This window comes from Neomonachus schauinslandi, chromosome 7 (assembly GCF_002201575.2).
Source record: "Neomonachus schauinslandi chromosome 7, ASM220157v2, whole genome shotgun sequence".
NCBI classification, from domain to species: domain Eukaryota; kingdom Metazoa; phylum Chordata; class Mammalia; order Carnivora; family Phocidae; genus Neomonachus; species Neomonachus schauinslandi.
In genome coordinates this window covers 42,158,021-42,171,725 of record NC_058409.1, presented here as the reverse complement: position 1 = coordinate 42,171,725, position 13,705 = coordinate 42,158,021, and the positions used below count along the sequence as shown (strand labels likewise).

Sequence of the window (13,705 nt, the reverse complement as noted above, 5' to 3'; positions counted from 1 at the left end):
GGAAGCAAAGTATTTTCCCCGCTTCTGTGAATTTTAATGGTAGCCATTGATGCTCTTCTTAATTCCTTCCACCTTAAAAAAATAGAAGATATTCTTGAGGGAAGAAAAAAAATGCTCTGACAACTAACGCAAGGAAATTGATGGCACCATAAAGCTGTTTGAGGGAAAAATGTGGGAACTCAAATACTGTTGGTGGGAGTATAAATTGAATCAGCAACTTTGAAGAACAATTTGGCAGTTTCTATTAAAATGAAAAATGCTTATACCTTATCATTTAAGAATCCTGCTTCTATGTATCTATTATAAAAAAATCTTAGGATGTGTGCCCAATGACGAGTTTGCAAGGCTGTCCTTTGTACGTGGTAGTGAACAACTGGACACCTGAATGCCCATCAATATGGAAACAGTGAACAGAGCTGAGAAATGGTATGGAATACTGTGCCTTAGCTAAAGATTACGAGGGAGATCTTCATCGAAGGAAAAAACAAGTTACTGAGTGATGAGAATGTTCATTAAGCACAACACACTGCTCAAAAACAAAAGCCTCCGAAAACAGTAGTATATGTTCCTCTGGGCACATAATTATTCATGAAATCACATGGAGATCTAGAATTTTGCTGTCTAGTATAATAGACATTAGCCAAGGAAGACTATTTAAATTTCAATTAATAAAAATAAAAAAAAAATTCTGTTCCTCAGTTGCATTAGCCACATTTCAAGTACTGAATAGCCACATGGGGCTAGGGGTTCCTATAATGGACTGCAGAGTCTTGAAAGAGACACAACTGATCACGGGGTTCCCTATGATGAGGGCCGAATTTGGGGATGGACCTTTAGATTTCTGGGTAACTTTAAAGTTTTTTGTAGTGAGAATAGATTGTATATTACATGGATAATTTAAAAGTAATGCATTTGTAAAATTGGAAGCATGTCTAATAATAGGATTTCTAAAACATTTTAAACTTTTAGTGGGTAGATCAGTGTAAATGGATTTGGACACACCATCCTTTTAGTCTAACTATCTAAAAGCTCACAACAAATACTAAAACAAACTGTACAAACCATTGACTCCTTTCTTTCCTTCCTTTAACACATGTCTGCTGAGCACACTATATTCCAGGCATTTAAAATATAAGAATCACAAGGCAACTGCTGCTTGGAAAGAAGTGTATTCACCATGGGCACAGCACGAGGATTTCTTTGTCATGCATTACTTTCCTTTGTAACTGATTAAGTAATTACTGGCTGGCTTTATGCAATGCTTATATAATTACAGAATATACAGTGTTTATTAAACCAGCTAGAATGCATATTTTTATATTAGTGCAATAGGTATTCACATTTATTTTATTAGGGCTTAAAAATAATAATTTGGGAAAAAACTCAGATTGGTCTTCATAATTTAGCAATCATTCGAGCACTTCTAGGTCAGAATAAGTTCTTTGAAAGCACCAGAAAGAAAAGCATATACTTGCTTATACAAATATACATAGACTTACTGTAGGGCTAGGTGTTTTGGGTTGATGGAAGCACAAACACGTTCTCCATTAACTGTTTAGATGATAGAGAGGTCAGTAGTGTGGGGGTAAATCTTGATTATGAGTATCCTTGACAAATGCTATACACACAGAAGACTTGACTGAAAGCCCCAGCTAACTGTGAACACAGAAAAGAATGAATCTGGTGTCTTCAGATACACAAAGATCAGCGTCTCCCTTATATCCAGAACTTAACACATAGTATTTGTCCAATTAAATGCTTTCAAATTAATTAAATTACATCCTGGAAATTATAAGTCTTAAATAAGATTTGCCTTTTAGTTTCAATTAATGGTATAGAAACAGGCAAAGAATTTTGCCACACTTGGAGGAGTTTGTTTTTCCACTTCTAGTAAGTCTTTTTTTTTTGCCTCATCTTAAAAGTGTGGGTCTAATATAGCAAAATTCGTTTTTAGAATTGAATCTTTTATAGTGTTTTGAGCTCCTTTGGAAAAAAATGGTTTATGGTATTGTTATGCAATAATGTCTACTTTTAAAAATCCATTATTTATTAAAATATTAGCAACCGGGGCAGTTGTCGGCCTCCATCAGTAGAGCATGTGACTTTTTTTTTTTAAAGATTTTATTTATTTATTTGAGAGAGAGAGAATGAGAGACAGCACGAGAGGGAAGGGGATCAGAGGGAGAAGCAGACCCCCCGCTGAGCAGGGAGCCCGATGCGGGACTCGATCCCGGGACTCCAGGATCATGACCTGAGCTGAAGGCAGTCGCTTAACCAACTGAGCCACCCAGGCGCCCGAGCATGTGACTTTTGATCTTGGGGTCATGAGTTTGAACCCCACGTTGGGGATAAAGTTTACTTAAAAAGATAAAATAAGGGGCGCCTGGGTGGCTCAGTCGTTAGGTGCCTGCCTTCAGCTCAGGTCATGATCCCAGGGTCCTGGGATCGAGCCCCGCATCAGGCTCCCTGTTCCGCAGGAGGCCTGCTTCTCCCTCTCCCCCTGCTTGTGTTCCCTCTCTCGCTGTGTCTCTCTCTGTCAAATAAATAAATAAAATCTTTAAAAAAAAAAGATAAAATAAAAATCTCTTCCTTTAAAAAAATATCAGCAACAAGTTTGAGCACTACAAAAATGGCTGGATTAAAATTTGAAATGGCATCACCTGGGTACAAGTTAATGCCTTTGCTTGCTAGACTTCAATTCCATCAATCTCTACTTATTCTAGTCCCTAGAGACTTAAGGAGGTCTCTGTGGACCAGCAGTAACATCACCTGGGAGCTTTGGAAATCCAAACTCTCAAGCCCCACCCCAGACCTACTGAATCAGAATCTGTCTTTGGCATGGTTTCCACGTGATTCTTAAGTAATTTAAAGCTTGCGAAGCACTTGTTTGGCCTTCAGTTGCCTTTGCACACCTTCTCACCAACAGTAACTTGTAGACCAGTCTTTCTTTGGCCCCTTAGCCTGTTCACAGCCTTCTAACTAGCATGCTGTCAACAGAGTTGTCGTTTAGACTCACAGCTCAGTTATTTCATAGCCTCTGCTAAAGTTATGCCTTTTGCAAGGGGAAGAACACCAATTAAAGAGGAGGGTGGACTTAGCCTCAGCCTCAGCACAGGAGCGTAACAATAACCGAGAGTCTGTAGGGGCTGGTACCAGGCAGCACCTGGACTACTCCTGGTTCTGCTGAAAGCATTCTGTTTGACTGCAGTTCAGAAGAAAATAAAAGCATACCAGAAGCCTGGGAAGGTTCATATTATCTATCAGCAATGTTCAAAGGGATGTTTGTAGTAAGCACAGGTAAGGGTTCTGAGAATAACCATCTCTGGACATGCTGGAAGATGCAGGTGGATTCAGAGTCAAGCAAGTTGGCTTTCCTAAATCACATTAGCATATTAAAGGACTAGGGGATCTTACTATAAGGAAACCTGTTTAACTGTATTCAGTGCTGCCCCATTTTTTTTATTCACAAAATGCTTTTTCCCCTCCATTCAGTGCTCATTAAATTTGTGCAAAACTAGTATTTGGTGGGACAACTTTATGAAAAATGAGTGCAGAAGTTTTTCTTTTATTCAATAATAAGTTAGGTCCTGAAATGTTAGAAAATCTGACTTATTATGTAACACTTAATATGTATACATAGCTCTGTAGTTTCATTATTTTAGAAGTAAAACAATGCTTTGATTCCAAATATTAAATTAACTTAGGCATTGCTCTCCCACTCTGTCTCTCAAGCTGTGACTCAGATGTCAGAATAAATTTTGTTACCTAGTTGGGGAAGGAGTTTTCACAAGTTTAGGGCCATAAAAGCATTAGTCAGGCACCTTGTTAGTGCAGTCCCCTCTTATTTTCTTGAACATTGAATATATCTTTTCTGTTTCTCTTTTTAAAGCACTAAGAAACATACTATTAGTACGCGCAAATGGTGGAGACCGTGTTGCCTTGGGATGCACTTGGGATAACGATTTTTCTTATATGGCAGCTAACACACTTGCAATCAAAGACAGCATCTGGTTTTTCTTCTTTTTTTAAGTTATAAAACCCTAGGGAAGTTATAGGACTTTTAACCAGAAAACGGAATTCCAGAAAAACTGAATGAACTTGTTCAAGGTGACTTAGCTAGTTAATTACAAAATTGGGAATAAAACTGCAGTTTTTTAACGCCTTTTGTAAAACATCCCACATAAATGACTAGGTTGGAGAAGGTTGGATATGAAAAGTATCACCCTAAAAATACGACTGGCTTATGAGGAGTCATTGTCTAAATATGTTAAGCTTTAGAAAGTAAATTGCCAGCTACAATTATAAACCCCGGAATTATGGACGCTTTCAGTGAAATGTACTATTTTGTCTCATAAAAACCATATCCAAAAAACAAAATGACTGAAACAGATGTTATGTGTCAGGGTTAGAAGGAGGCTTTCCAGTCATATTATACTAATTTGAAGAAGAATAAAAATCCTTATCCTGGGGCCAGTGGGGGATGGGTACAGAAACTACAAAAGAGATGAGGAAATGTGCTCCTTGGTGTCCAAGTTTTGAATAGATTACTACTGTATGATATTACTCTGAGCTTGGGATATATGTTGGATTTTGTTCACTAACATGTCTGTTATGTGCACAAAAAGAGCAAAAGACTCAGAAGGTATACCCAAGTTATTTTGTTCATTCACCATCCCTTTTTTCTAATACAATGAACAGTTTTGAGGAGTTTGAGACCTCTTGATTATGAAGTAATATCTGTCAAAGCCTCAAAAATACTATAGCTGTTGGGCATTGGTTAGTTTTTTGGAAACATTTCACTTCAAAAACTGTTGAAACAGATATTTTGTAGTCAGATTAGATTTGCACATGTCAAGTTATATGAACTAATTTTGCTGAGTACCTTTATTAATTTGGTTGACTTTTATTTTTTAAATGCAAAGGCAGGATAGTGCAGTAGTTTACAAGCATGGTCTCTGGACTAGGACTGTCTGGTTTAACAACCCTGTTACCTACCGAGTGTGTATGACCTAAACTAGGTTAACTTACATGCCAGAGTATTCTCACTTTTAAAATGAGGGTAATAGTACCTACCTCATTGGAATGATTGTGATGGCCAAACTAGGTCATGATGCAAAGGGCTTATGCTTAGGGCACATGTGTTCTCTACTTCCAGCTAGTGACTTTTTCAGTTATTCTGTATGCGGAGGGATGGTCTACTACAGAGATAATGGACCATAGGAGATTTTTTTGTCAGCAAGTTGAAGGCAAAATGCTGGACTCTTTTGCCCACTGAAAGAAGACCCAGAAATCCAGAATCTTACAATGTGTTAAAATTTTAGTGGCCATCAAAAACCAAGGCCTTTACTGAAGTTTGGCTAATATTTAGAGAGGGTATTCAAGTATATCATTTTAGCATACTAACCAAGAGTAATTCTGTTCCAGAATTGGAAGCTTTTATAAGTGAATTGATCAGGAGGAAAGGAAAGTGTTGTCTAAATTGTAGTGCAACTATTTTGTCAGAAATAAAATAAATATGTTGTGCTAATGTTGCTAGTCTAAGCTGTGCCCTATAAAATAATTTTTCTTTTAAATGAAATATACTGACTTACTATTTCAATAGAAGTATCTCTAACACTTAGTTTTAATTTAGTGGAATAAAAAACCACACTTAACTAGATTTAATCTAGGAAAAAAAACATTTAATCTTTTTATTAAATTGAGCTGGGAACCTCATGTTGTATGCTCAAAGTATAGCTCTAATATAAATCAAGACAGATATGTTTCTTGTGTTCAGTGAACCATAGATGCTTTTTTTTTTTACATTAACAGCCTTTTGATGATTAATTAGGTGAACCATACTTAATTAGATGGAAAGTATAATTGATTAGGTTAAAAAATGTCCAGTCTATTTTTGACTTCCCTATTGGCTTGAATGCTCATAGTCAGTGAACAAATCCTTCCAAACATTGACTCATTATCCCCTTTCTTTCCATTTCTACACAAATTTATATTGAAATGGAACTATTAAGCAGCCTTTACAATTCCTCCAAATCATAGTACACATTGCCACCAAATTAATCTTATTTAAATACCTCTATTATTTACTTACATCCCAAGTAAATTTTACTAATTTTTCCATAGGAAAGGGTCTAAAAATCCAACATCTCTTTCCTCTCCATGATAATCTACTCCTCCAGACTGTCTTATAATTATTCTTCCACATGTACCTTCTTTCAAGGCCAAATTCAACTCCTGCTGCTGCTTCAAGTTACATGGTCAAGATACATATACTATTGGTTACTCCTCAATCCTTGAGGCACTGATTTTTTTTTTCTATTATTAATTTGATATCCTTTATCTCCTTTGTTGAAGGGGTTTTGTGTATCTCCCGTTTTCAAGTAGATATTTTGCTGTTTTTAATCTCTGCCAACCAGCCCAGTATCTGATAAAAATTTAGTGATGATGATGATTTCAAAAGCCCTGTTCCACAATGTCCAGATGTGCTTTTCAGTGTAGGGATGATATAATTTTATTGTCAGAGTTTATAATGATATAAATTCTAAATGAAAAATAATCACAATGAAAATATAAAATGAAATAATTTTAGAATATGTTCTTTTGCAAACTGGAAAACTACCACGGAGTTTAATAAAAATGCCTTTGTATCAAAGGAGTACAGACATATAGAAGAAAAAACACTCAGGAATTCCACCTCAAGCTGCGCTTACTAGAATATCGTGCCTTTGTAAGAATTTCATGACTTGGCTGGCTTCACAGGTTACCATGGTGTATGTCCTGAGTGGGTCCAAGGGCAGAAGTTAGTGTTAACTAGACCAAGAGCTCAGGGCACTCAGATCTCTACTATTTTTTCAATAAAAAGATCCATCATAGATTTTAAATATTGGATCAACTTTCTTTTTGGGGGTGATTTAGTGTAGAGTTGAAATAGGAGGCCCTGGTACTTCATAGACAATGAAATCTTGGTTCTGCCCTGTTGAACTATATGACTTTGGGCAAGTTATCTTTTTTAAATATTTATTTATTTCTCTGAGAGACAGAGTGTGTGAGCAGGGGGAGGGGCAGATGGAGAGAGTGAGGGAGAGAAGCAGACTCCCTGCTGAATGGGGAGACTGACATGGGGCTTGATCTCAGGACCCTGAAATCACGACACTGAGATCATGACCTGAGCTGAAATCAAAAGTTGGACACCTAACCGACTGAGCCACACGCAGGCCCCAATTTTGGGCAAGTTATTTAACTTCCTTAAGCCCTCATCAGTAAAATAGTGGTAATGAAATAATACCCTAAGAGTTATTGCAAGAATTAAATGAAATACAATGCAAAATGCCTGGCAGAGAGTTGTTATCTACTGAGTGTAAATTTCTGTAAGTTTCTTGTATCACCTAGTGGCAGGTGGCATTTATTGGGTGTTTACTGTATACCAAGCATTCTTCTAAGCTCTTTATATCATGGGTATTAACATATTTTATTTTTGCAGCATTCTTATGCAATGGCTATTATTATCATTCAATTTCACAGTTGAGGGACTGATCCACACACAAAGTAACACAGTAAGTATCATAGCTGGAGTTCAAAACAAGCTTTTGGGTTCCAAACACACCCTTCTTAATTACTAGACAATATAACCTTTCCCACTATCAGATCATTTCCACGGACTATATCCTATGGGCAGGTTAAAAAGGAGTCTCATTTTAACAAACTGTTTACCTAATTAAAATACAGTTGGCAGAAGCAGCGTACAATGCATTCTATAGTCAATTTATATGTCCTTTTGAATTAGCTGCACCATTGCTCCCTTTCAATTGTGGGAAATTCAGCCTTGCTTGTATCTTACCTAGATAAGGGTACATTTTTCAATCCTTGTTCCAGAACTAGTGCAAATCTTATTTCATATTTGTTTTGTTGCCTGTGAATAATTAATTAAATATTACCAAGGATTCTGAATAATCTAAAAAAACAAATTTAGAAAATCTACAAAAAGGTATTTAGGAAAACCTTTATGAAATTAAGAGATATTATCTGCAGTTCTAGGTATGGGTGACTTTATCAAAACATTTTGCCCACTTTTAAATTTCCACTTGTTAAAACGGAAGGCCTTATTTGGCTGTCATTTGCAGTACTGTGCTTTTCAGAAGAGTTTCTGGCAGCTAATTTTAAGGAGATTTTGTTAAAAAGGAAAAAAAAAGGCAAGCTATGTCGTATTCCTGTTGGAAGAGTTCCCCTGACCCTCTACATTATTATAAAGAAAATTGCCAGTTTATCCAAACCTCGCCCACCTTTGGTCATCTTCAGAACTTTACAATTTGTATTTCTTAAGGCAGTGATTTTTGAGCATGATTTTGAAATGCTGTGGGGTTTTCCAAGTTATTTGAAGGGAGGATGGCAAAGAATTCTCAAAACAAAATTAATTTTATTTTCAAAAAGCACCATGAGTGCCATATATCATTTGGGGGATTCGGGAGGGTAATTGTAGATGTTAGGATATTGACCAAATAATGATAGGAACCTGTAGAAAGGCAGCCAATTTGCGTCTGCAGTGGAATCCTTTAACAAGCACCAAAGCAACAGGAAATTTGTAGAAAGCCTTTGTTCAGTTTTAGAACATGTTTATCCACAACCCTCAATGAATTTTCAGTAGAATATTATTATATCTTCCATTTTAGCTTAGTTATTCTCATCAACAGAGTGCCTGATCTCTGAGCATCCACGTGACATAGCACTTATGAGAACACTAGCTTGTAAATATTTTATTCCTCTTAAATGAAGGTCACTGAAAGCAAGAACTAGCACCTAGAATATCCTGAACTCAGTGAGTTTCCATTTTATGGCCCATAGTGTTCTTAGTCATATTGATTTCTTTTTTTTTTTTTTTTTTTTTAAAGATTTTATTTATTTATTTGAGAGAGAGAGAATGAGAGACAGAGAGCACGAGAGGGAAGAGGGCAGAGGGCAGAGGGAGAAGCAGACCCCCCGCTGAGCAGGGAGCCCGATGCGGGACTCGATCCTGGGACTCCAGGATCATGACCTGAGCCGAAGGCAGTCGCTCAACCAACTGAGCCACCCAGGCGCCCCAGTCATATTGATTTCTTTATTTGGTCATTGAGAATCACTTTTCTCTACTTAAAACCAGACATTAAGTATCTTCAGCTTCCTGGCTCTCATCTAGGTACTTGGGTTATACTTTGACATGTGAATTGTTTTGCAGTTAATTTACGAGATAATAAATGCCCAGACAATGTGGACAGCATCTAGCTAATCTTTAAATATCCTACAGCACTTCATATAGTACCTATCACAAAATAAATGCCCACAGATGTTTGCTGAATAGAACTGTCTTTAGGTAGTGGGAAATTTTTCTAATATTTTGAGGGTGGGGCTTGTCAACTTGCTACCTGTTGTTTTGTCCCCCCCACCTTATCCTGTTATCTGAATTTTTTTTTTTTTTATTTCTACAAACCTGAATAGGTTTTACATCTACTGACTCCTGGACTTTATTTTTTTTTCCAAACTTGCTTATTTCTTCTTTATTGCATTTGCACATTCTAATTCCTTATCCTGGAAAGCACTTCTTTTTCACCTTCCTTTGCACTAATTTTTGATCCTCCCTATCTTCAAGCTTTACTCCACCTCAGCATTCCCTCATCAGTTATGCTACCTTTTTCATTGTATTTTTCTGCACTCGATAATTATCACTAGGTGTTCTGGTGTCTTCTCCTGAGTATTGTCCAGTGTTTTCCATTAACTTACGAGTTCTTTGAGGGCAAGCATTGCATACATGTTTTGCACAACTCCTTATAAAATAGTCCTTCAGCCCACTTTGCAGAAATTGTTTACTCGTTTAGTGATTATATATATATTTATATATAGTGCTAAAAGGTATGAAGAAATGGATATCTTTAGCTTGTTTAAACTAAGGGAGCTTGTATGGTGACTAACATAATAAAAAAAAGACATGTTAAAAAAATAAGTAAATAAGCTAAGGGAGCTTGCCACTTAATGTTTAGCAGTGACGAAACCTTCTGTACTGGTGAAAATTCTTTAAGAACGATCACACCGTGATTTTTAAAAATTTGAGTATTTGCAGAACAGATTTTCTGATTAAGTCATGGAACGTATGGCTCATTAAATTGTTATACCAGGTGGTGACCTAGTGCTCCTGTAAACAACCTCAGTGTATCCTTTTCTGTAACATTTTAAAGACAAAGAATTTAAATTTAAGGTGGAATAACTAGGGAGGGAGGGAGGGAAGTGGGAGAAACTTTAAAAACTGACCTAAGAGTAATCATAGAAACCAAAAACCAAAAAACAAACAAAAAGCCCCCAAATGAATCAGACTATTGTGTTTTCCATTTTATCTGGATGTATTTCTTAATTCCTTCTTAAATCATTGTATTTTTAAAAATATGAAAAAAATATTCTTAGTTCCTGAGAAAAGTGATTTGATTTCAATCCTGAACTCTCTGTAGCATCCCTAGACTGCTGGAGACATCTCTATGCAAAGGTTTTAGCTTCCTTATGATCCAGTTTTAATGTTTGCATTTCCAATGTCCATACAATGAGATTTAACAGGCTTTATTATCACTTGCTTACTTAAATTGTTGTAACATTTTAAATTTATTTCCACTAGTAAATTAAATAGGCAAGAAATAATTTCCTTTTTAAAAATTTTAAACCTCTTTTGAGTGTTGAAGCTATGTTGATCACAAAAATCTTACATCAAAAGAAAAATAAGGAAATAACTATGAAAAGCTAGATTTATTCTTTTATATTTGACTACATGAAGTTTTGTATACCATAACTGAAACTTTAAAATCATTTTTAACTACTCTTAGGAAAATAGCGTGTCCCTCTGGAAGGTCGTCAGTTTAAATCCAAAGAGATAACAAATACCATTTTGGGATGTAAATACTGTTGTTCCATGCTTTGAAAGGGCCATAATTAGCAAGGTTGTACAACACAACAACAACCTGTAATGTGTTCCATGTGTGGTATTTTGAAACCTTTTGTTTTAGTTTCTAACTAGAGGGGAAAAAAAAGAGTCCATTTTATTCCCTTGGGATTTGTCTATAAGATGCATCAGATTGAATTTAGCAAACAGGGAAGTATTCCTCCTTATCTAGCGAGTGCTTGTTTATTCTTCCCTTATAAAAAGCAAAGGATTAGCAATTTTCTTTTATGAACGTGGACTGAATGCAGATAAATAACCCTTGCGGGGAGAGGAAGGTCAAGTTCAAAGTTTTTCTTTCCTTTGGATTCAGGAATAAGCAAATGGAAAGACTAGCCAAACAACCAGGCAGCAGGCATCTGATGGTTAAGCCCTCCCCCCCAGGACTTTTATGTACATAAGCCCAAGTCACTGGAGCAGCTGCGGCGCATTAGTTCCAATAGTTTAACAGGCTGCTTTGTGGCGCTGACAAAGCCGTGCTAACGCAGTGGCTTCCCTCCATATTCCCCTGCCCTGCGAGCTCGGCAGTGATCTTTGGCAGGGGACCGGCCCAGGAGGGGTGACGTTTAACAGGCTTCCGCTGAGGAGTGCGCTCTTCTCGTCTACACCCAGCCCCATCTCCACGGAGAGACTGAGGCAGGCGACCGAATGAACTAACAGCCCCTGGATCCGACCTGCTTCTCTGGACATTTCCCCGGACTCTGAGAGAAGCAGCCACTGGAAAGAGGCCAGGGAACCACGTTGCCCTGGATTGTTGCCAACTGTACAAAGTTGACCCGGAAAATGGCTCAGCAGACGACAAGCCCGGACACCTTAACAGTACCTGAAGTGGATAATCCGCATTGTCCAAACCCCTGGCTGAATGAGGATCTTGTGAAATCCTTGCGGGAAAACCTGTTGCAGCAGGAGAAGTCCAAGCCAGCAAGGAAATCGGTCTCTCCCAAGCTCTCTCCAGTGATTTCTCCGAGAAATTCCCCCAGGCTCCTGCGGAGGATGCTTCTCAGCAGCAACATCCCTAAACAGCGGCGTTTCACGGTGGCACATACGTGGTAAGGTTTGCAAGGCTCACCGGAATTGGTGGAGGTTCCCCATGGGTGATCATTGCGCCTCCCGCCCTTTCACTTTAGGGGTGGGGAGGGAGGACTCTCATCATTCCTCACCTGTGATTTATGGGAAGTATTCTGCCTTACCAACAAATCCCACAGATGTCCTAGTCAAAGCAGCAGTCCTTGAGACTGGGAATCCTTGAAGTGGGTGGTTCTCAAAGTTCAATTTCTATTGCAAGTTCCTACAAGAAAATTGGATTCCAGATGTCAAATAAGAATGCAGTTTTACTCCCATACCGATGTGGTGGCGTTTCTTTGATTTCGTAAGCTAATATCCCTGCCAGGTCCTGCAACAACCTAGGAAAGAAAGGACCAGAAAGGAGAGGAGGAAAATCATAGTTTGCTCTCCTTTCTGCATAATCCCCAGTTGAACAGAGATGTGTATAGAGAGAGTGTGTGCCTGTGTGTGTCATGGTGTGCCCCCTCAAACCCCTCCTTTGCTACTGACTTTAATGTATTTATAATCTCAAACATATCTTTCCAGTGGAAAGAAGAAAGGGTTTAGGAATTCTGTGCAGGAAATTTCCGGCTGCTACTTGGTAATATTGTGTTCTTTGATTTTGGATTCTTTGTTTTGTCAATATTTTTATTTTCTTCATGAATATTGTTTTCTTTATAATGGGTGAGTTTTTATGCATATTTTTCAGTTTTTTAGATGATTCTTGATATTTTCCTGCTTTTATAAAAGCAAATATTAAAATTTACTATTGTGTAAGCTTATTACAGTGTTTTGCCTGAGAAGAGGCAATTCTAAGCTATGATGGGGTGGGTGGGGGTCATCTGTGATGCATACTTGGCTTATTTTAGGTAGTAGTAGGTTCTATACACTACCTGCACATTTTGGTAAAAAATATTAATTATGATAAAGAAAACAGCTGTAACAAGAAATAATGAACCTGGTAGTTGAAAAACCGACTGGATGATTTTTATACATTTTTTCCATAGAAAACAAAGATGATGCCAGGAATGGAAAACCAAACCAAACAAATAAATGAATCAGAAACAAGACTTCTAGGAAAGAAACAAGAAGTAGAGTCAAAATCTAAACTAGCCACATGGCCATACACTGGACCGTATTAATATTGTAGATGAAAATAGATGACAAAGGAAATACATATCCCACCCAAAGAAATATCTGGCCTCAGAATTTTAATTTCAAATAGCTAGATCTCTCACTGGAGAAGTGTTCTTATTTCCTCCAGGATTTTAACTAGATGGCATTTCTATGTTATTTAGACCTACTGCTCATAAGAGGGGTAAAAAAAATGCGTATTCAAGCTTAAAAAAGAAATTATTGGAAAAAGTGACTTTTCTCTGAGTAAGGTATTGTTGAAAAAATTTGACAGAGGTTAAGTAGTGAGTGAAAGACCTAGCTAAACACTGGGAGATGCTCTGAGGGAGAGGGATAGCTTGAGACCAGAACAGGAAAGCTGCTTATTTATTTTCCTCCTGAATATCGTTATCTTCTTTATAATGGGTGAATTTGTTTTATGCATACTCATAAAGAATCAGGCCAGAGTAGGGTGCCAGAGCAGGAGAGCTGGCTCCGGTTCATGAAGAGTCAGGCCCAGAATTTTGGTATCCAATGTCTCTTTTGGTTGAAATACTTTTTTAAAATTATACTTGCTAAATTGTACCCATTGTTGAATGG

General features: G+C 37.4%; 1 protein-coding gene across 2 annotated transcripts in view; it reads left to right on the top strand.

Moving 5' to 3' along the window:
- PDE4D (phosphodiesterase 4D) overlaps positions 1-13,705 on the top strand; it is an 871,615-nt gene that overhangs the window by 122,268 nt on the left and 735,642 nt on the right. The window contains exon 1 of one of the 2 annotated variants that reach the window (XM_021702163.1): positions 11,732-11,997. The exons of the other annotated variant lie outside the window; for it this stretch is intronic. Coding sequence (XP_021557838.1) covers positions 11,732-11,997 — 266 coding nt within the window. Of the gene's footprint in view, positions 1-11,731; positions 11,998-13,705 lie in introns of those variants that run through there. 2 annotated transcript variants of the gene reach the window in all.